Source organism: Molothrus ater, chromosome 1 (genome assembly GCF_012460135.2).
Source record: "Molothrus ater isolate BHLD 08-10-18 breed brown headed cowbird chromosome 1, BPBGC_Mater_1.1, whole genome shotgun sequence".
In the NCBI taxonomy this organism is placed as follows: domain Eukaryota; kingdom Metazoa; phylum Chordata; class Aves; order Passeriformes; family Icteridae; genus Molothrus; species Molothrus ater.
In genome coordinates this window covers 4,019,738-4,044,203 of record NC_050478.2, presented here as the reverse complement: position 1 = coordinate 4,044,203, position 24,466 = coordinate 4,019,738, and the positions used below count along the sequence as shown (strand labels likewise).

Sequence of the window (24,466 nt, the reverse complement as noted above, 5' to 3'; positions counted from 1 at the left end):
CCCCAAAATCTGTCCTAGATGAGATGGTCATAGTTGAGATGGAGACAATACAAAATAACACTCCATTTTCAGAAAGCTTCAAACTGTTTTTTATTATTGCATGCATGCTCCTTATACATTCTTTAACAACTCCTAACACTTTACTCATTGGTCTGAAGAGACAAACCAAGGGCTTGTTGCAGGTTTCTCCTATTTATCCTTCTCTCTTTCCTGCTTTCCATGTCAATGACCTTGGCAGGAAACTCTTTCAGGGGTAAACATGGATCCTCCCATCAAATTTCTCTCTGGCTCACAGAGGCCACTGTAAAACCTCCTCCACAAAAATCCACCAGATCTCTTGGAAGAACGGATCCTCCCCAGCTTTGTGATGCTTTTGTGCCAGCCCTGGGGCTGTGCATCTGCTCCTGGGGTGTCCACACAAGGTCTCTCCCCTCAGGAGCAGGGATCTGAGGAATTCAGTAAATACTTGCAGGCTCCTCTTTGCAAAACACTCATTAAAGCCTCTGTGCTGATGCAGAAAATCTTTATCTGGCCTGAGAGAATTAGGCCATTGTCACATTCACATTTTCTGAAAAATCCCTTCGCCCAGGATTTTTCTCCTGGGAAGCCTCTGAGAAAATTTGAAAACAATTCTTATCTCATTTGCTTCTCCTCTGTCTTGCTCATGTGGAATGTGTTTGGAGATTGTTTACCCACAGGTGATTGTTTCATTGGATTCTGCTGTGAGTTGTTTTGACTCAATGGCCAACTGGGGCCAAACTGTGTCGGGACTCTGGAAAGAGTCAGGAGTTTTCATTATTATCTTTTTAGCATTCTGTAAGTATCATTTCTGTATTCTTTAGTATAAAGTATAATATTATTATTATATAATTATTTTATTTTAATTTATTTTATTTTATACTATTATTTAATATAATTAGTATAGTATTCTTTAATATAATATAGTATTATAAAATAATAAAATAGCCTTCTGAGAACATGGAGTCAGATTCATCATTCCTTCCTTCATCTGGGGGGAACACAAACACAATAAACCATTATACAGAAATGAGAGGAAGAGAGGTTTTGAGGCAAGGACAATGGCTAATAAACATGTCATTAAGATGTTTAATTAACTCACCTCATCTAGTTAAATATTTCATTAGGCTGGTGGTCTCAGAAGAAAGTTGCTTATCTCACAAAGCCTAGTGGAAAAAGAAGATATTAAATCTTAACTTATGCTCCAAAAGGAACCATGGCTGTGGTGGTCACTGGTCCACAGTAAATGTTACTTTGGTGTTTCCAGCCTGCAGAAAGGATCTCATCACTTCCAGCCACTCACTGGCCATTAAATTCCCCACCATGAGTTCCAGTGCAGGAAAGGTGTTTTGTTTAGATTGTGCCTGTTTCAGCTTGTTAAAATATTTCCTCCTCACTTCCAAAATTAAATTCAGCTGAACAACTGTTTACTTCTTTCTTATCTTAAACTTTTGTGGTGCTATAAGAAGGTATTTAGAATGAATCCTGTAATTTCTTTTTTGAGTGGGAGGTTCTCCATGATAGACTGACACAAATCTTGCTTTTTTCCTTGATATATTTCAGATTATTCACTCATCAGTTATTTAAATAAACCTAGAGAGGCAGAGTATGTATCATGAGAAATGAGAAGGTGTCAATATCTAAGCTGTTCTAATTTCCATACTGCTAAAATTTACCTGCAGGTCCCCTTCCCTTGGTGCTGCACTTAGAACAGAGAATTAAACTGATCCTTTAATCACATTGTGTGAAAACAGCAGGGCTGGCTGCCCTTTCCCTTCTTCCCCCTTTCTTCTGTAGGGTTTCTGAGGAGTTTGATGGGTGGCATTGTGGTGTCTGTGATGTCAGCCTTGTGTCGTGCAAATAGCCCAAAACCAGCTATAAATCCATAAAATTTAAAGTTAACTTGGCATTTCTTGGTATTGTGATATATTTCCTCTGAAACTGATAATTTTAAAGAATCAAACTTTTTTGGTTTTCTTTCTCTTCCCCAGAGAGAGGGAGGATCTGAGGTGCAGAGAGCTTTACTGAAACCTGAAATCTTTGTGGAGTGATGCAGGTGGAGGTTGCTGAGGGGAGGTGCAAGAGCAAGGCTTGTTTTCAGTCCTTGGAAAACACTCAGATTCGATTTCTCTCTGAAAATTAAACTGCAGCTCAGTAGGGATTAGGAGGTTTTTAGTTCATATATCCCAGATTTCAATAAAACCCCCCATTTCTTTTGACATTATAGATGTCTTGGTCTTTTCAGGAAATATAGGCAGGAACCACAAAAACACTTAGAACCCCTGATTTTCCTTGGCTTGCACAAAATCCCAGAGCCACAGAGAGCACTGTAAAGGCATGGCTGGAGAGAGGGGGATGAAAGGATGGCTTTGGGCTGGGTGGGAGCTCGCAGGGCTTTTCCCCAGCATCCAGCAGTATTTTTGCTCATGGAGTGTCCCATCTGCCCCCAGGGTGGCCCATGTGGGGTTCTGGCTGCTGTCCAAGCCTGTGTCCTGCAGCAGCTGATCTTTGCAGACACCAACAGGAACAAAGACACCCGGTAAGGCACTGAAACTTCAGGAATTTTGCCTACAGAACTAAAAAAAAAAAAAAAAAATTATAAATAATAATTTTATTATTGTTAATTTGTTAATTTTATTTCTCTGCTGCAGCCACTCAGGAGCCTTTTGTGTTTGAACTTACTGAACTTATTTTTGTTTCAGAGAGAGAGAGAGAGAGAAAGAAAACAGCATCTGATTTACTTGTGTTTGCTTCCAGTGGAACTGTAGGAATGTACAAGTTGGTGTCTTATTTGTGTAATTGCTTGTGATTAACCCAAGAACCTCTACAAAAACCAAACAGCTTGAATTGAGGCCAATGAAAATTATTTAGCCTCGAGGTCCTCATGGAAATTGGATTTCAAGCAAAAAAATAATCAAGGTTTGAAAGACCATGAAGTTCATCCAGTGTTCGACACTAAGAACCTCAACAGGGTTGAAAAATTAAAGTTATAATGATTTTTTTTTCTTGTAACTGCTTTTGATTATTCCTGTTTAAACTCCTTAATGGAATTTGAATTTATATTCTGTGTATTTTCTACTTGCTTTTAAGGAATTTTGTTAGGTGTTGCTGCTGACAAGGAAATTGCTTGGACTGCTATAATAATAATGATGTGCTTGTCACGTTGCTAAAGGAAAATGAGTTACTGAATTAAATTCTGGAAAATAATGCCTCAAAAATTACTTTGTTACCAGTTTTCATGTATTTGCCTCTTGTTTTCAATAAGAATTTCAGTCCTTTACAAAAGACAAATTCCACAAAGCCTCCCTGTGCCTTAAAGGAACAAAATGTTTAAGAGGGAAAGTTATTTTCCTGGTTTATGCTGCCACCACCTTCTTTTATTTGTGACCTCCATTAGTCTGACTTGGATTTAGTCTCAAGAGAAGCTTTCATGCTGAGATCCTTCATTACCTTACAATATAAAAATGGTCCTCTTGTATTAAATTTTGGCCTTAAATTCCCATTTTTCTGCTTGGAACTGTGTAGGAAAGTGCTGTGGTCTGTGTTGATGTTCCTTAGTGCTGTCTGCCTTACCCTTAAATTCATTGTTTGGGCTGTTTTTCATCAATTTTTGAAAGAAACAGGTACCTGTAGAGCATCATTATTTGTTTTCAGCATCCAAGATGGGAAGTGACAGAAGTTATCCTGCAAAACTTTAGGATTCTAATTCAGATTATAATGAGGGCAGACTTTTCAAGGTTCTTGTCTACATTAAAAAAAACCCCTCAGAAACCTTCTTGCAGGAAACTCAGCGCATACTTAGATTTTATGATCAGGAATCTCTACAGAAGGATTATTTCTGGTTGTGAAAAGCAAGAATTTCTTTCAGCTCTGAGGACAGCCTTTGATCATCTGCTCCCTGGTCCCTTTGTGCCTCAGGTCATCCTTAGTGAAAACAGAGATGATAATTTCCCTCTTGCAGCATGGTTCAGAGATCATACATGAAATAAAATTATGTGGCACCCAAATAAGTGGATGGAGGCCAAGTTCTTTAAACCGTGTGTCCCAACTCGTGCCATCTCCAACAAATCCTGTTTACTTGGCAGAATTTGCCTCTCCTGTTTTCCTCCTCTTATTATCCACGTGGTTTGAAAAGATTTTTGGTTTTTATTCATGAGATAAACACACTTTTCTTATGCTGTGTCTGCCATGGGCAGAAACTTTCAGCAGGCAGAAGGAAAGGGAAACCTCAGAGCTTCAAATGAGAGGATGAATATTCCTAACTCTAACCTGGATTTTCGAATTATCAACCACTTCACAGAAGTGTTTGATTTCAGGCTTCTTCAACATTCAAGAAATAATTATCATGTCTCCTTCTTCCTCTGCTGCCTCTCTCAGACACAGAAATCACTTGTGATTCCCATGAATTTCTGGGTGAACACAGGCAGAGAAGATAATACAACAATAAGAACAAGGGAAAGTTGTGATTATAATTATTTTTTTTCCACTTGAAAACTCTCACCAATTATTTTCCATATCTCACATCCTTCAGAGAGAGAAACATTCTCTAAATTAACATTATTTTCAAGGCAGGCATTGAACTTGAAAGTCTGTTTAATTTTTTTGACATTTGGTGTTTCTTGTTTAGTCTTTTGAATTATTAGATCTTTTACTCAAACAGTGGGAATAGGTTTTGTCCTCATCTCCCATGCTGGTAACACTCAAAAACTGATTAAATCTGAATTTCAAAGAATGCCATTCTTGGAGCCACTAGAGAAAACTCCAGTTATGTTCTTCCCAGGGGCATGGGATTTTTGGCCACTTCTTCAGTCTCATGGATATTGGGTTTATTCTCAAATCTGCCAGTTCTCCACTTCGGGACTTTCAGCCTCCTGGTCCTAAAATGTTTTAGGTCCTGATTTTGGGGCACACCTTATTTAAAAAAAAAAATGTCAGCAGCATTTATTGCAGATAATATTTAGGAGAAAGTTTAATAGTAGTTAAAAACATTATGGTGTAGATTTATTTAAAAGGGTTAAGAAGTAAAAACTTCAGAAAGAAATTAAGTATGAGTGCCTTTAGAAACTAAAAATCAAAAACAGAATAATCCTGTTGGAGAATATTGAAAGCTTTATTACAGATTTAAAGATGAAGTAGCTTCTCTTGTCCATTATTTGCCAATATGTTTTTGTTCCCTGAAGCATCTACCTGCTTTTTTGTCCAAGCAGTTAAAAATCTGTTCTGTGGGAGAGGAACTCCTTCTTTTAGAAGGTCAGGGTGTGATAACAGATCTGTGCTTAACCAGTTCCTGTTGTTGATCATACCTTATTTACTCTTCTCCTGATTTTCATTCATTGCTTTTAATGACAAAACCAGTTTTATTTTAATCATTCCTTATAAATCAGACACCACCTTAAGTAATGATCTCCTGCAAGTGAAGGCTGTGAATTTCATCACTTAAATTCACCTGTATGACAGGAGCAGTGTCACAGAACACAGAGACATGGCAAGTGTACAATTATTTACAACCTTCATTAGGAGCAACATAAACCCATAGAAATCCCCCAGAAAGCAGCACAGAGCTGTCAACATTTGACTTTGGTGAATTAATGTCCTTCCAATGCCTGTTTTCCTTCTGACTTGAGAAGAAACCCACCCAGTGTGCCCAGTTTGTTCTGCAGCAATCTAAAGAGAGTGTTTTTCTCCCTACAGCTCCCTTCACTGGGTCTGATTATCTTCAAGGTCCAAAGCACCTTCTTAAATGCCTGAAATGAGGTTTCTCCTCAGAGAATGGTTCCAAAGAGCCCAGTGGTGGCATCAATGTCCTCTCCCTCTGCAGGGGCTGAGCAGTCTCAGCACAGGGTGCGCCACGGGTGCTCTCGTGGTCTCTCATTCCCAGAGAAAAGTGGGGTTCAGCTCTACCTTTACCCCTGGGATGTCTCCCCAGTGACAATACCAGCTGCCTCTCCAGCTCACAGCATTTTTTGGCCATCCAGGTTGTTTCTTTCTCAGCTGTAGAACTGAAGTACCTAAATAATGATTTTCTGACACAGCTCGCCGGAGCCATGTTATTAATCGTCACAAAACTCTCTCTAAAGATGCTTTTGTTCTTTTAAGGTCAAACCTGCCCTGCATATGTTTTCCCTCACATTTTGGTGCTTTCTCTCTCCTTTATTTCCTGGACTGCAGTTGTCTCCAGCCCTCAGAAGCTCACAGGACCAAGTGCCTCTCCCTGGCTCTTGCTGACATTCTGTGGCGTGCAGGGGGCCACGAGAAAGCCCTGGTGGCACTGTGAGTAGAAAAACCACTTTTAGTCACTGTACACTGCCCTTGTACCTCTATCTGTCCCAAATCTACCTAATTTACAATAGAAATGTGTCACTGTCTTATTTTCTGAAAAATCCCTTCGCCAGGATTTCTTCTCCTGAGAAGCTGAGAAGCCTCAGAAAAAAATGAAAATAATAATGATCTGATTTGCTTCTCCTGTGTTTTGCTGCTTTGGAATGTGGTTGGAGATTGTTTATCCAACAGGTGAATGTTTGATTGGTTTCATGTGAATTGTTTTGACTTAATGACCAATCACAGCCAGCTGTGCCAGGACTCTGGAAGCACTCATGAGTTTTTATTATCATTCTTGGTAACCTTCTGTCTGTATCCTTTCTCTATTTTTTAGTATAGTTTTAGTATAGCATAATATAATATAATATAATATAATATAATATAATATAATATAATATAATATAATAGCCTTCTAAGAACATGGAGTCAGATTCTCAATTCCTTCTTTGTCCTGGGGACCCTGAAAACACCACAGAAATGCTTTGTAAGCTGCGTTTATGCCACCTAAAGCAGCCTAAGGAGCAGTGCAGAATGTAATTTTTGCTGCCCCAGTAGCTGGGACAGAATAGACAAAACACTCTGAGGTTGCTGTGAAAGATCCTGGATCTTTATTTAATTGATGGATTGGATTTAATTGATTGTAGGGATTCCCCAAAATCTTCTTATTGAGAGTTATTTTCCAGATGCAGCATTCTGCCTCTGTATTGCAGGATATTCCATTATGGCTGGAATCAAGCTCATTTTGCTGTATTTGCCTGCTTGGTTTATGCAATGCAATGAGGCTGCTTGTACAGAAACCATCCAACTTTTAGATCCCTAGCTTTGGCTGCACTGAAACCTAAAGGACATTTTTAAGTGAGTCGGGTTTTGTGGCCATAATTAATTTCCTTTATTAGATCAACTAAAATTATTCTATTTGCAGGGACCTCTGTGGCAGGCAGGAATGATGATTCTGACTCCAAGTGCTCAGAAGGCTAATTTTTTGTTTTATAATACTATATTATATTAAAGAATGCTATGCTAAACTATGCTAAAGAATACAGGAAGGATACAGACAGGATGCTAAAAAGATAATAATGAAAACTCCTGACTCTTTCCAGAGTCCCAACACAGCTTGGCCCTGATTGGCCAAAGAGTGAAAACAACTCCCAGCAGAATCCAATGGAACAATCACCTGTGGGTAAACAATCTCCAAACACATTCCACATGAGCAAGACAGAGGAGAAGCAAAATGAGATAAGAATTGTTTTCAAATTTTCTCTGAGGCTTCCCAGGAGAAAAAATCCTGAGTGAAGGGATTTTTCAGAAAATGTGAATATGACATAAAATAGCTGCAAAATAACAGAGAGGCTTTGGGACACAGAAATCCTTCATAAACCTGAAATAGAAGCAGCAAATTCAAAGACATTTCAAATGATATTTCACATATTTTACATCTCAAACCTTCTTCCTCTGTGATATTTTACGTACGTTTTCTGCTTGTTTGAATGTCATGACTCTAAAAATATTTTTCAATAAAAACTGTCATCAACATCTTAAACTTCTATTTATCCTCTTTCTGTGTGGAGAAACTTCTAATTCATGTCAGACTGAGAGAGCACAGCACAGATAAAGTTTTTGTTTCACTGATAGAAGCTTGGTTGGCAATATAAACTTATCTACAAGAAATCTTTTTTTTTTTTGAAGTCATAAAAAAATAATAATGTAAATCCTTGGCACATCATTCAGCTCATAGAACATGTTGATTTCTCTTGAATGCCATTTTCTTCCTTTTAACATGAGTTTTGTCTGAATATCCCCTTCAGGCCATCAGGAAGACAGCAGTTCACTCCCACAGGGAAATACAAGGCAGATGGAATCCTGGAAACTGTAAGGCTCTGTGTGACTCCCATGCTCCAGATCCTCTTTCTTGCTTTCCCTGTCTCAGCTCAATGAATCTGATTTCTGTTGCGCTCCTAACATTTTAAAATCAAATTAGTTATGATCCAAAACCCATGAAGAGATAAAATCCCATAGCCTGCCTGGCCCTGAGTTGTCCCAGTGGCTGTGGGCAGTTGGGCTCTCTGAAATCCTTTTTTTTTAATTTATATTTACCTTCTAAACCTAAAAACTCTGCCTGCTTTTAATGACGCACAGTAAAAATGAACATGGGCCCCTCCAATTGACCCTGAGCATGAAAAGGCTCTATTTTCTTCTTGTCTTACACAGAATTCTTTGCCTTTTTTCCCCCCTCCAGAAGCTCCAAATGGCAGAACACTTTCCAATTATGCCTTGTTTCCATCTGAGGCTCTCTGATGGCTTTGCAAGCAGTGCTGCCTCCAGCCAGGCTTTAGTGGTTGCAGGAAATGTTTTTGGCCTCCTAAACAGGGGAATGGATGTCTCAAAAAATCTGGAGATGGAAAAACAGGCAAAGAATATTGAAGTGAAGGCCTGGATCTGCCAGTTCTCCTGGATTTCATGTTAAATGGGAATACTCATATTCTCTGAGTGTGGTAAATGCCTCACCACATAGGTACAAACCTCTGAGCATGGGGATTTCATCTTAAATAGGAATTTAATACAGATTTCATGTTAAATGGGAATACTCATATATTCTCTGAGTGTGGTAAATGCCTCACCACATAGGTACAAACCTCTGAGCATGGGGATTTCATCTTGAATAGGAATTTAACATGGATTTAATCTTAAATATGAATACTCATATATTCTCTGAGTGTGGTAAATGCCTCACCATATAGACACAAACCCCTGAGCGTGGGGATTTCATCTTAAATAGGAATTTAATGCAGATTTCATGTTAAATAGTGCTCATCCTGTGTCTTCTAAAGCTGCAACATTCCTCTGTCCTAGGGGTTGTTTTTCATTGCATAGGCAATGCTTAAAATGGAATCAAAGTTGTCTGTTCAAGAAACTTAAAAATCATCAATTGAACTTGATTTCATATATATTGTTTGATCGTATATCATGAGGTATAATTCCATCAAATGACAACATAGGTAAATTTCATAAGATCTTATTTTTTGAGTTCAGATATAGGCATTTGAAATGGAATCATTTCATCAGGTTATAAAATTGAGTTGTTGAAGTCAAATTTTTCCTTCACTTCAAATAATCTTCACATTAAATATGAATGATTGTACTTCTACAGCAGAATATTCATCAGGTACTGTGAAAATATTAATTAATCAATGTGGTTCATTTCATGTCACAAATCAACAGCATAGATGAATTTTAAATTATGTTTTTTATGTTTTATTTAACATAATTGCTAATTTTTAAATTATAATAATTGTATTTTTTAAGAATTTATTCTTAAATTTTTATAAATATGAACCATATATGAGAAATATTAAGAATATTCAGAAATTTAATTATTAAAAATTGAAATGAATTTGAGATATTTAATATTTAGTTTTTTAAAAGTTAAGATGTTTTCATCAGCAATTTGAAATCACAAATTATTAATTGTTTTTAAAATAGATATTTATTGCAAAATTCAAAAATTTTAAAGAATTGTTATGTATCTCAATATCTTTATCGTATATCAAAGCTATTCCTGATCTGCAGTATATATAAGTGAATGTGAGATGTAGCTAGTGTGATTAAATTAATATAAATATGTTCAATGGTCTGCAATCTGTTGTTTCATGTGTATTCTCTGATAAATATGTGTGTAGTTTAACACCTGTGATATTTGTTTTCATTTTAACACACACAGCAACAAATTTTTACCATAATAGCAATTCCATCAATTATGTTTAGATAAAATATATACAAAACAGACAAAATAGCATTATACAAACAAACAATATATATTTTCTAGTTTGAATCGGTCCCTATGGCTGCATCCTCCTGACTGTGTCTGTCATCTTATCAGATCCATCAACCTGTGAGTGCCTCTCTAGCCTGTTTTATAACCTGCAAAGTGAGCTGGGAAAATGAGGAGAAACCCATGTGTGCTTCAATCTCTGGCCTATTTAATCTGTCCTGGTGTTTGCTCTGATAAATATAGTTGTGCATTTGCACCTCATCTTGGCTTTTCTTGTTGTGTACACACACTTTTATATTATTTGATTATATAATAGATATAATTTTATATTACCATAATATGTTAATATGTATAATTCTAGGTATAATGTATAATTATAGATATCTATGTATTTATATATAATATATATAGATATATATATAGATATATTATAGATATATAGATATAGATATATATCTAGATAAATTATAGATATAGAGATATATATATCTATATATCTGTATAATATATATTAAATATATATGTATATAGATCTAAAATATAATTATATATAACTATATATATCTATTGCTCTATCTGAGCATTAGGTGTCATGTCTGAAGTTGTTTTTTGTTCTCTCTACCTTGACAGTTTAAGCAAGACTTGTTTAAAGGGTCATTTATTTCACATACCCCAGGTATCTTAGGTAAGGGGGAATAACCTGTGATGCCTTCCCAGTCTCTGCCAGTGAAAATGAAAAGGAAAATCCAGAATAAAATGGGTGAGGCAGCTCATTTTTAGGTAGCTGCAAGGAATGTGTGACAGATTTGCTCTCAGTTTATTGCTGTCATGACTATTCTGGCTCTTAACTCATGGGAAGTCACCATAACCTCTTTAAAAACTCCCTGAGGCTTGCCCAGGCACAGTGGCATTGAATTTTTATATACAGTGGCACTGAGTTTTTCCACAGACTGAAGGTGTTCCTGTGGTGCTGGGAGTGTCAGTGGGTTTAGAATATAAAGTCAAATTTTCACTGCTGTGAAAGGCCCCAGGAGCGAGGGGAAGCTGCTCCCTGCCAGTTTGCCATAACCAAGTGACAGCTGCACCTGAAAGCAGCACGAGGCTGGTTTATGGAAGCTTTTATTTCTTACAGCTCTGCATTGTCTTGACAAAAAATCCAGCAACTTAATCCAAATTTGAGATCCACAATCAGTTGCTCACCTGCTGGGATCCCAGCAAGGGTTTGCAGATTGAGTTTTTTTGGTTTTATTGTAATTTCTTCCTTTCTCTTGCTCATAGTAACACTACAGCCCTTGGCTCAACTCCACTTTTGTACTCTTAACACAAATTATGTGATAGTTTCAGGGCACATGCCATTTATTCTCATTTTTCTGAGCTGCTTACAACAGAGGGGTTCAGATGAGTAAAGTTACTTGTGCCATTAATGGTCTGTAGGTTCATAATTGCTGCTGTCTGCACTGCTTTGCTTGCTATAAAGTGATAAATATTCTTTAATCATTTAAGCACGGATATATTCTCCCTCATCACCTCCAGATGGATTATGACAAGGCCAATCAATCATCTGTGGTTTTATTTGGGGGAGCTGTGTCTGAAGTGAACATGACAATTCCTTTTGGTGCCTGTTTGCATTTTAAACTGTCTAAATATTTTTACAGATCTGATCCAGAATGTCAGAGCAGTTCATGAAGTGCAGTTCTATTTTGAGGAATTGCCATGATTTTCTCACAAAACTTCATTTTAAAGTACTGTTTCTCCTCTAGCTTGTACTGTGTAAGACACTGCATTGGTACCTTTTTTTTTTTTACAAGAAATGGGAATTTTTCTGTTTTTTAAACACATTGGAAAGTGGGTTTAGACCTTTCCAGTTTAGACCTTTGCACAATTCCTTTTTTTTTAAGTGCAAACTGAATCTTGTTGATGTAATCTTCAGCAATCGATTTAGCTGCCTATGTCACCTTGCTTCTCTCGGGATATTAAAAATATCAAGACAAATAACTCAGTGCTGATATCCTCAAGAAATATGTACCATTCAGAGAGTGTTGCCAGCATGGTAAGCAATTATTTACATAACTGGCATAGTTCTGGATGAACAGCTGAAGACAAACAAGAGTTGCTTTAGATAATGGAATTTTCAGCCAGTAATAGATCTCCCTGGGATTGTTCTGCCCCAGTTTTTGGTTTTGTTTTTTTTGACAGAAAAACCAGCAGGTCTTTAAAACAGAAAACTCCATGGAAGTTTCAGTTGTCTGGATTTTTGTGTGCATATTACACTGAGAAAAAAAAAAGGTTATTTAATTTAGTTGAGGAGTTGACAGCAGTTAGATTTTTCCTACTTTGAGTGTAATTATCTATTTTAATGATCTTTATTACCCAGAGAGGTTGTGGATTCCCCATCCCTGGACATGTCCAAGGCAGGCTGGAGCAGCCTGGGATAGTGGAAGTGTCCTTGCCATGGCAGGGGGTAGCATTGGATGGGCTTTAAGGTTCCCTCCCAGCCCAAACCATTCCAGGATTCAATGATTTATTTAATTTCTGTGTAATTATTTGGGCCTTTAAACTCAAAAAAATTTAGGCCTTTAAACTCAAAAAAAGAGAAAAAAACCCATGATTAATTTGACTTATTTTCAATATCTGTCTTAGAATGACATAAATAATCTCCTGAAGTGCTTGGTTATCTCCTCTATAAAGCGAGAAAATCTAAATAACCTACTCATAAAGAAATTTTACACTGTAAATATCAAATTATGAAATGAAATCTGCTTTTTAGTGACAGGTCAGTGAAAAATGGGAGATTAAATGTTCATAATGCAGAGCATTATTCATGACAAAAACACTCTTAGAACTGTACTCACCTAGTGATGGGCTTTAAATAGGCTGTTATAAAAAAAGGAGAGAAATTCTGTCACTACCACTAGAAATTTACATATCTGAACACATCAGTTCAATTTTCTGTGATAGATGAGAGATAAATCATGTGTTGAGAGTTGATAACAGAATAAAAACACATTAATGGCTTCATATAAATATATGATCTTTCATATTTTAACTTGCATGTATTCATGTCTCCCCAGGCCAGTAAAGTCACATTAATACTGGAATAAAGTGGAAGAAAAAAACAAAGTTTCCCATTACTTTGCACAGATTAAAAAAAATCTTTCTTCTTCACCAAAAAAGAGGAATAACTTGGAAATAATAAAAATTCAGGCGCTCATGACAAGGACGAATACATTACTCCTCAAAGTCCAAAAACTTGAGGGCTCTCAGGGTAGCACTCAGGCTTTGATGTTAAAACAACCATAATTCTATTGTTTTCCACAGCATAAACAACTTTCAGGGAGATGAGGAGGCCAAGAGGTTCAAGTAAATTTAGAGCAATTAATGGAAGGTGCAAGCTCCAGCATCCCTAAACCCCCTGGCCTTGATGTTATCCCCATGTCCCCCCATTTTTGTGTTCTGCCTTGATGTTTCCTGCTGCTTTTGCTGTTTTTTTGGTCCAGCTCCATAATTTTTACATTGTTCCAGATCTTCCCCTGCAAATGGAAATTCCAGCTCTCAGCCAGGTCTGCTGGGCAGTTCTTCTAAGATCACTGGCAATCTGAAGCATTTTTATTTCAGGGGGGACGCATGCCAGGAAATGCAGGAGTTTGTGCTGCTTTGTAGATTTTGGGTAATGAGTTTTTCATGCTCCAGGCACTAATGATCATCACTGCCTGAGCTGATAACAAATGGCCAGAGAGGAGTGAGAATTCCTGAGGAAGTTGCTGAGAACGCGTTGTTGCTTCTGGTACAGGAAGGAATTCTGGTTCCTAACAATTGTTACCTGTTTGTTTTTTTTTTTTTTTAATTTTAATTTTGTTTTTCTTTTTAAACAACCAGCAAAAAAAAAAAAAAAACCAAAACAAAAAAGCCATATTATAGCAGCTCAAGGGATTAATCTTTCTGAGTGTGCAAGATGTGTGCTGGGATCTTCACGTTGATGAGAGCTGCAGGATGTTTTCCATGCACGAGAGAGAGAATGAGCTCAAAATTTGGGCTGCAAGCCCCCACTGAGCCTCACCCCTGAGTGCAGGAAAGTTGTGGATTCCCCATCCCTGGAAGTGTCCCAAGGGCAGGCTGGAGCAGCCTGGGACAGTGGAAGGTGTCCCTGCCATGGCAGGGGTGGCACTGGATGGGCTTTGAGGTCCCTCCCAGCCCAAACCAGTCCAGGATTCAATGATTTATTTACTTACTATGTAAATATGAATATTCAGGAGTGCTTTTAGTGACAACTCAAGTGATCCCCACAGTCTGACTGTGTGGGGTTTTGAGCACAAAATGGCTAACTGTCTCTTCTTACAAGCTCTTCTAAGACTAAACTATTTAATAAGAAATGACAATTAGATTATTTTCTTTTTTAACTCAATTACTGATCCCTCAAAGCCTGCAATGCAGGTGTTTCTGTCTAATTACAAAACATCACTGAAACCTATGAAGAAGAAGGAAGAAGAAGGTAAAGAAGAACAACTTGCCTCTGCCTTAAAACTTCTATCTTGCTTCATATTTATGTCTATATTCTAAAACCTCAAACTCTAAGTTTTCCACCCTGTGATATCACACACTTCTAACCAACTACACACCTGTAATCCCAGTGCTGTCAATCAAATTTGGAAGCCTTCTCCACAGCCTCAGGTCAATTGCAGTGTTTTCTTGGGGGTCTGTGCCTTTAAGCACAGAAAATTTAAAATTCTCAGCATCCAGGGCTCCAGCATGACTGAATTTCCACCCAGCTTTCCCTGCCTCATCTTCCCCAGCCCCTGGTCCCTTTCTTGCTGTGCTCACTCATGCAAAGCCATTCCTGGAGTGGGATGTGGCTCCTTTGGATGCACCCACTGGAGATCTTCAGCTTTCTTTAAATTCCAGCTCCTCACCAACGCTGTTCCCACATTTTTCCTAACCACTGCAATATCTTGTTTTTATTGTTAAGACAATACAAAGCAACACACTCCATTTTCAGAGGGCTTCCAAGTGGTTTTATTCTCGCGTGCATGCTTTTTGTGCATTCGTACAAAACTCATTTTACACTTTAATCATTGGTCAGAAGGGACAAACAAAGTGCTCATTGGAACACTGTTGCAGCTTTCTCTTATTTATCCTCCTTTCTTTCTTGGTTTCTGTGTCAATGACCTTGGCAGAAAATTCTTTCAGGGCTTTACATGGATCCTCTTCTCCAGCTTCTCTCTGGCACACAGAGGTCACTGTAAAACCTCCTCCACAATAACTTATTGCATAAAATCATCATTACTAGAACCCAGGAGAGCAAGGAACACATGGAACAAGAACATTCCTCAGGTGGAAAACCAATGTATTGCCATTTGCAGGCAATGGAGACAATGCAGAGATCCTGATCTGAAACACAGGCTCATTGTGCTGCTCACAAATCAAAATGCCTCTGTTTGCATCATTTTTGTGACCTGGGGATATTTTATCAGTTACTGGTAGCAGGTCAAGTGTCATTCTCCAGTCAGGATTGGCCGCTGGGGGTGTCTTTTCCCTGTTTTCTCTGAGGTGTTGCTGTGAGAATACGTAAAACAATGGCTTTAGCTGTGGGAAAAATAAAAAAGGAGACTGATTTTGTGAGTCAGGAGGAAGCTGTGGACTTCATTAAGGTTGGCTGCTCATGAACCTTGGAAAATGCATGTCAACATCTTCCTCCCTGCTGTGATCCCACAGCTCTATTAACTGTATTTCTGTAGCCCTTGCTGCTGCAGAGAAGGGTTCAGACCTGTTTCCAAGTTATCTGTGCTGTTCCCATTTTGCTATTGTGGAATTTTGGTTGTTAACTACTGCATTTCTGTAGCCCTTACTGCTCCAGAGATGGGTACTCAGACCTGTTTCAAAGTTATTTGTGCTGTTCCCATTTTAGTGTTGTGGAATTTTGGTTGTTTGGAGGTGCATTTCTTCATTTGATTTATTTATTTCAAAAGCCAGTTGTCATTAGATCAAATAAATCACATCATGGCTCCTTGTCAGTGTAGGATTTCTCACAGCCAGTGACTCTGTCCTTGATTATCACCAATTCACCTCATTCTCTGAAATCTATTAATGAACAGTTTTTCACTTGAGGGAATCAAATTATTAAAATTATGTTATTCTGTGCACTTACTCTTCATTCCTTTGGTACTGCTTTACCTAATTGGAGAAGTTAAATCTCCTTAATCTGCCATTCTAATTCATCTTTGAAATAAAAACACGCAGAAGCACCAAATCAGGTTAAATGCTGCCCATTATTATGCCCTTTACCATGGTCAAATATCACCTGTTCATCATCTTGGGTTTTCTTCTGTAATCATTTATCTGGTTGCAAACAATCCTACAAGAATCTTCCTCTTCTGGCCCATTGGCAAATTATTTTTACTTTTTTCTTTTTTTTTTTTGTAATTTTAACAGTTCTGTTTGCCTTTATTCATCAAGAGAAGTTTTTATTCTATTACTTTTTATTCTATTTTATTTCTATTCTATTTATTATTTTTAGTAGCAGGAAATGATCATTACTGCAGTAATATTTTTTCCCTATATCCTTTCTGTATCATTTACTGTAAAATAACCCCAATTCTGACACATTACTCTTTAAATCTCTTTCAGTCATGCAGAATTTGAAAAGGAAAGTGATGCTCTGCTGGCTCATGAGCTGTGGGTGGAACAAAGGGTCCCCCACCCTCAATCCACTTTCCTTTGCTGACACCTTTTCCTGTGCCAGAGCCAATCTCTAATTTGGAGTTCCCCTGAAATTCACCTTCTCTCCTGATGCTGAAGAAAGGCTTTTTTGTGAAATACCCTTTTGGCTGGGCCAGGGGGAGAATCCCAATTCCAGCTTCTCATGAAGGTTCCCATCACTTGGGGCGCTCTCAGCTCTTGATGGAAGTAGATTTTCCTGTGAGCCAGTTTTCTGGGAAAACCTTTTTAAAGGTACACTTGGGAGTGCCTGGGAGAGCAGCAGCAGGGGGAAGTTGTGTCTGGGAGCACTTTGCACTCAGGGCTTGCAGTTATGTCATACAAATAGATGTCATGGTGGTTTTTTACAGCTTTTGGTGTTTGGAAAACACAGGGAAGCTGCTGGTTTTGAGGGGAAACAGCTGTCAATTATGTTACTGGGCTAAAAAACAAGGAGCTGGACACAACTGAAAAAAAAAAATATATTTGAGAATCTCAGAGCTCCCCAAGAGCCATTTGTGATTTTGCAACATGAGGAAAGCAGGTTAGATTTACCAGGAACAGGGGGAGGAGCAAATAGGGGAGATTTTGTGGGATCCAGACCTTGGTAAGGAAGAATTGAGCCCTTTTTTGTTGGGGTGAGTGAACTTCTGTGCCTCCTGCTCCATGGGTTGTGTGCAATTCCTGATTTTCAGGATCTTCCCTGCCATTCCTGTGGGAATTGCTCAGAGGCCCTTGTAGCCAAAATGTTCAGGGGTCAAAAGCTGCTTGCAATATGAATCAATTAATAAATGCAGCTGCTAAAGGGTAATAAAGAAGGGAGATTGCTTGAAAGAATTTACTGTTTTTCCTTCAAAAAAAGGCAAGAATACAGGGATAATCAGTGACAGCCTCAGCAATATTTGTGGGAGGATGTGACACCAAGATTTGAAGCTTTGTGCTTTCAAAAGGGGAACAGATTGATGTGTGAAATGTCACTTTCTAATGTTTGAGAGAGGGGGGACCCAGGGACAAAAGGTGGTGGGAAAAGGGGGTTTGGAAGACAAAGTAGAGGAGAGTAGGGTCTCACTCTAGAGAAATGTGTAGGATTTGCCAAATAAAATGTGAATATAAGGAGGCTATTTAGCATTGTAAATAAGGAACGTGACCCAAGTGGAAATGTGACCACAAAGGCAAAGAAGAGGAAAGGTTGGATTGGGTTTGAGGTGTTTGCTGCACTGGAGGACAAGGAACAAAGGTTGGGGGTAAAGAAAAATGAGTAATGAGACTCAGCTAAGAAAAAAAGGGCCGAATCAAGAGGCCAAAGATGTTTTTATGCTGGTTCTCTTTGTTATCTTGATTGGTAAAAGACTGGGGAAGTGGGAAACAATGCCAAAAATAATAAATGGGGGAAAATGTGGAGTTTGCCCAGATAATTGAGACACGTGACTCTTGTCCCCTGGTAAGGAAATTCAGGAATTTCCAGCTGGGTTCACAGAACAGAATTGGAGAGCTAGAGGCTGAGTGACAGCAGATTTGGTGTGGATGTGCAGCAGGAAGGTCACTTGTGGGAATAAAACCAGATTGCTCCCCTGACACATCCCTGTGGAACTGATCAGGATAAATCAAAAAGCTGAGGAACCGAAGAAAGGGAAGATTATTATCTCATTCTCTGGGGAGTTCTCTGACTTCTTAAAATAGTGCAGAGGAATGAAAAAAGTGTGGTGAGCAACAATCTTTGTCATCAGTGGTCTGAGTCCAGGTGTTGGAAACTGGAGAAAAAATGTGGTTCAGATGAGGTCACACGTGAGGAAATGACACAACAAGTGATTTCCTTATCATATTAATAGAGAGATACCAGGAGAAGATGTGAGGTTTCTGTGTATGGTGGAGGTGGCTGATATCAGGAATAATGTAAAGAATGCTCCAAGTCTAAATTAATAAATTAATATTCTGCCTTTCAGTAAAGGGAGCTCCACAGTGCAAAGCCAGCATGGCTGCTTGGAGTTCATGCATAATAACTGCATCAGATTTGTGGCAGGTGGAATTGAACCTGAAAAAGTGCTGATGGCTACACAATGGGAAGGAAAAAATAAACCAAGGATCTTTGTACTTTCACCTCATTCCTAAATTTATTCAAATTTATTCAGCACTTTCAAGCTTTCTCTTGCTTTTCCAGACTTTATGAATGGACCTGATCCTAAAGCTTACCTTTGTCATGCCTTATTTAAATATTGAGTAACTTGCAGTTGTAGGAGCAAGTGGAGAATTGGTAGTTAAACTAAAAAAAAAAGAGAATAAAATTAGTTAATGGGAACCTAATAATAGATTTTTATTTGATATATCAAATGAAAATATGAAAATTCATTTATTAATGTGAAAATAACACATCTTTTAAGAATTCTAAAGGTGATAAGGAAGGAGACTCAGAAAGTGTTGTTAGCATAGGCAAGGTGACTGATGGAGTTTCTAAATGATCAGTCTGGGATTAAAAATGTTTTATTCCTTACAGTAATATCAGTGATGAAGAGGGACATGGGGACTTGGTGTGATGGTCAAAGAATCTGATTTTATTGTGGACTACAAATGCTTATATACTATTCTATGAGGGCCAGTGATTTATTACTGCAATGATTGTGTTAAAGATCACATAAACAAACTTACACATTTTAAACATCTCTTGCTTGCAGAAGTCTGATGTAATTTTCTTTTTTTCTGGTAAATCCATCTCATTTATCTTCTTGCAATCTTGATTTAATTCTCAAAGTTGTGTTTGCTCTTGCCAAAGCATCCTGTTACCAAATCTCTTATGATAATAAGGTCTAGAGTACTCTGTGCTTTGTGTACCCCAACATCTCCCCCTTTTTCTTTCCACCAAAACCACTCTTTTAATTATTAATCTCTGCCTTATCAATTAATCTCTGCCCACATTGAAAAGTATCATGATTAATACAATTACCATCAAAAATTATCACATACATACCTATCTTAGAAAGAATCTTTTAGTTAAAAAACTCCAGCCATTATAAGGCCCTGGCTTGATCTTTATAAACTATAAACATTCCTGATGGCAGACACAGAGGGGGCATTACTGGATTTAGAAAGGCTGCCAGAAGTTTAATTGCATCAAAAGCTTTGATTCTTATACACAGGGGTGGTAGGGAGAAACTTTTGAAAGTTTGAGACTGATTCCTTCCTGTGTATTTAAAAAAAATCCAATTTCACAGAACCCAGGAGCTCTAATTCTTGGGGTTCCAAGGGTGTTTCAGGAAGGTAAGGGGCCAAATTTGATTTGATTTGATTCCAAAATTTTTAGTGTAAATATTAATGTAAAGTTCTGGAGGAGCTATATTCACCCCTATTTATTTTTTATTTTTAATAACATGTGGGACCCTGAGCTGGAAAAAGGGAGTGGTGTGCTGATGAAGTGACCTGATGACTGAAAAGCTGAAAGGCCCTGTCAATAGAGAGAACAAATTGTGCTGTAAAAAAGAGTTGGCTCAGCCTCCTGATGAGGGCAATAAAAAAGGAATTTATTTTCACTGCAGAAAGTGCAAGGTCTTGAAAACACTTGTAAACACTACTCACTGCTCACTACTGTGCTGGGGGGTTCATCAGCTGTAAATGGCAGCATGAGGAGCAGCAGAGCACACAGTGACTCCGAGCCAGCATGAAAAAACAGCCCTGGATCTGCTCTGAGGGGGTATCAGAATAGTTTTAGGAGGTGAAGAAATGTTAATGGATTGTGCAAGGCACTGATGTGTCCTTAGAGAAACACCATGGCAGGCTGGGCTCACACATCAAATATGGGGGAACTGTAGGAAAAGCACAGAGCAGGGGAAGAAGGAATCTGTTTTGTCAAAGGAGTCTAAAAGAACAAAAGGTTTTATGTTTTCTAGCCTTAAAAAAAGCCAATTTTGAGGTGGGACATAAATGTTTCCTAAAAAAATGGGATGGTGGTAGTTGTAAATAAACAAGAAAGGCAGAGGAAGGGATTTAATTTAAAGATCAGTGTTAGTACAGAGAGAAAATGTACCAGTAAACCTCATCAGAGTGTGAGCAGATTCCAGAGTCCTGAGCTAGCACCGAGAAAAGTGTGGAAAGCTGAGAAAACAACCAAGAAATGTGAATATCTGTGAGAGAGAGTAACTGGGATGGCTGGGTTTCACCTGCCAGATGCAGAGAACATCATCTCCTCTTCTCCCTCTCCACAATTCTGCTTTATCCCAGTGTGGATGTGGCTGTAATCCACACCAGGGCTGATATAAACATGGAATATTCTTCTGGGGAGAACCTGAGTGTGGTGGTGTTCACAGGGGTCCCAGCACGAGGGAAGAGATGAGAATCTTGACTCCATGTTTCAGAAGGATGATTGATTATTTTATGATATATATTATATTAAAATAAAATGATATATTAAAATTATACTGAAAGAATAGAAGAAAGGATTTCATCAGAAGGCTTGAAAGGAATAGAAAGGAATGATAATAAAATCCTGTGACTGCTCACAGCCTCGACACAGGTGGCTGTCGTTGGTCATCAAGTAAAAACAATTTCACATGCTGTGGAAACAATTCTCCAGATCACATTCCAAAGAAGCAAAATATGGAGAAGCTGAAGTTTCCCAGCTTCTCAGGAGAAAAGTCATAGAAAAAGTATTTTTCATAAAATATGTCTGTGACACCTGAGAGATTTGTGGGTTTAGCTGCCCCTTGTTTCCATAGGACTGCCCCTATAGGATCCAGGAGAGGTTCTGCAAGCCTCATAGCCTGTGTTTGATAGGGGAATGCCTCGGTCTCTCAGGAACCCTGGGCCAGTCCCGAGTCGGCAGACACCGGGGGCAGCCCTGACATGGCCAACAGCGGGGAGACACTCTCTGTGTGTGCCCCGAGGGTGCTGAGGGCACCTGGGCTGACAGCAGGGAGACACTGCCTGTGTGTGCCCCGAGGGTGCTGAGGGCACCTGGGCTGGGGGGAGACACTCTGTGTGTGTGCCCCGAGGGTGCTGAGGGCACCTGGGCTGGGGGGAGACACTCTCTGTGCCCCGAGGGTACTGAGGGCACCTGGGCTGACAGCGGGGAGACACTCTCTGTGCCCCGAGGGTACTGAGGGCACCTGGGCTGGCAGGGAGACACTGCCTGTGTGTGCCCCGAGGGTGCTGAGGGCACCTGGGCTGGGGGGAGACACTCTGTGTGTGTGCCCCGAGGGTACTGAGGGCACCTGGGCTGGGGGGAGACATTCTCTGTGTGTGCCCCGAGGGTACTGAGGGCACCTGGGCTGGGGGGAGACACTCTCTGTGTGTGCCCCGAGGGTGCTGAGGGCACCTGGGCTGGGGGGAGACACTCTCTGTGTGTGCCCCGAGGGTACTGAGGGCACCTGGGCTGGAGGGGAGACACTCTCTGTGTGTGCCCCGAGGGTGCTGAGGGCACCTGGGCTGACAGCAGGGAGACACTCTCTGTGTGTGCCCCGAGGGTGCTGAGGGCACCTGGGCTGGGGGGAGACACTCTCTGTGCCCCGAGGGTGGTGAGGGCACCTGGGCTGGCAGGGAGACACTCTCTGTGTGTGCCCCGAGGGTGCTGAGGACACCTGGGCTGGGGGGAGACACTCTCTGTGTGTGCCCCGAGGGTACTGAGGGCACCTGGGCTGGCAGGGAGACACTCTCTGTGTGTGCCCCGAGGGTACTGAGGGCACCTGGGCTGGGGGGAGACACTCTCTGTGTGTGCCCCGAGGGTGCTGAGGGCACCTGGGCTGGCAGGGAGACACTCTCTGTGTGTGCCCCGAGGGTGCTGAGGGCACCTGGGCTGGGGGGAGACACTCTCTGTGTGTGCCCCGAGGGTGCTGAGGCACCTGGGCTGGGGGGAGACACTCTCTGTGTGTGCCCCGAGGGTGCTGAGGCACCTGGGCTGGGGGGAGACACTCTCTGTGTGTGCCCCGAGGGTGCTGAGGGCACCTGGGCTGGTCGCCTGTGCAGCACAAGAGGCACCAGAGACATCGGTAGAAGATAAAGGGCCGACTCTTAGCAGGGGTTAATCCAAGGTTTTATTAGGATCCCAAAGGAGCTCCTGCACCTCAGGGGCCTCCTGCCGAGAGCCCCAGGGAGATGTGCCAAGGTCACATTTAAAGGGAGATGGAAACCAAAAGTAGATAACATTTTACCAACCAATGAGTGACCCTAAGGGATGGGTACTGGGGGATAGACATATAGGACAGCGTATGGGGCAAGGCTTGGGGGGCTGACCCCTGGCCTCTGGCTAATCACTTGACAACTTGGACAGAAACTTCTGCATGGAGGGGATGGGATGCTGAGTGATTGACAGAGAGCCAGGGTGGGGGTTTGGGGATGATCTCATCCCGGGAGAGGGATAACACAGGTAAAGGGAGGGGGGTACAGTCTGGGATAAACCATTTGGGAAAAATACGGGAATACAAAACAAAACTACTTCAAAGTATTACAAAGTATAAAAACACACTACAACAGGGGAAAAAATAGGAAACTGTCTGAGAAATGCAGTGAAGCATCATTCTGCTGCAATATTCTCCATGTTTCCAGCAGTAATCCCAGGATTTCCCAAGCTGCCAGTTGTGCCCAGGTCACTGAGTTTATTAGCCCTTGATGAAACCTCTCCTCCACCAATTTCTCTAAACCCTTTAATCCTTTTGGCTTCCACAACCCCTGTGGCAACGAGCTCCCCACTGCAGAAATGTGTTTTGTGAAAGAGTTTTTCCTTTTTTTTTCCCTTGAATTTCCCAGTAAATTTAAGTGTCATTCTGATTTTTTAAGATTTTCTAAACTTTCTGATGTTTGTATTCTTGTAACGAACTTTCTCACGCACTTTCTGTGAATAATTTATTGTTTTGTGTTCTTTTATGGAAGAGGAGAAATTTGATGGACTGTGGGTTGGTTTAGTGTCATTGGAGAGGTGGCACTGTCACCCTCCAATCCACTGTCACTTTTGGAAATCTATAAATGTTGGAGTCAGAAATTAAAAAGTCTCTTTTTACCTTGGAAATAACAAGGTGTCTGCATTGTGTTATTTCATGTCCCACAGTGATATTTAAGGAGTGATGTGAAATTCATGTTTTGAAAAGTAGTGAGGAAATTTTCCTTAATCATCTCCTTCCCTTGGAGTCCACCAGTTGTGTCCTGCTGTAGTGAAATGGTCCCTGCAGCCTCTTCCCACAGGAAAACTGCTCCAGTTCTGACCTGTCCTTCCTTCTGACCATCAGAAATTCCTCTCACCCTTCAATATCTAAATGCTCAGGTTCTAGGCTGAGCTAAAAACTGTAGTAAGTTAACTTAAAGAAATTGAACTTTTAATTGTTTTGTCCAGTTGAGGAGTCTGCTTCACAGGATGGCTACAGGGTGTTTTAATTTCTAGATCAACCTTATTTCTCACTTCTCAGCTTTTAATCTATAAAAATAAAAAAATAGGCTCAGTCTGTCTTCAGTGCCAGCATATTTGTGATTTATCCCTCCAGTCCTTGGTATTTAGAAATTTGATATCCATGGCCAGGTTGTGTCAGGCTCCTTTTACTGTGTGGTCATCAGATGGAGAAAAGGAATTTTCCTGAAGTTACTTCCTCTGCAAATTACCTGAGCAAGGTCACCTAAATTCTCTTCAGGATGTACCAGTTTCTCTCCATGCACACAGATGTAAAGAATTCAGAGGGATTACTTGTTTATATGTTCATA

The 24,466-nt window shown here is 39.9% G+C and overlaps 1 protein-coding gene across 1 annotated transcript in view; it reads left to right on the top strand.

Annotated features, from left to right (window-relative positions):
- MINDY4 (MINDY lysine 48 deubiquitinase 4) overlaps positions 1-24,466 on the top strand; it is an 81,127-nt gene that overhangs the window by 27,099 nt on the left and 29,562 nt on the right. Inside the window, 7 exon segments of the mRNA XM_036378743.2 lie at positions 2,469-2,557; positions 6,187-6,288; positions 8,142-8,256; positions 9,485-9,499; position 9,934; positions 10,160-10,207; positions 10,210-10,225. Of these exon segments, the coding sequence (XP_036234636.1) occupies positions 2,469-2,557; positions 6,187-6,288; positions 8,142-8,256; positions 9,485-9,499; position 9,934; positions 10,160-10,207; positions 10,210-10,225 (386 nt within the window).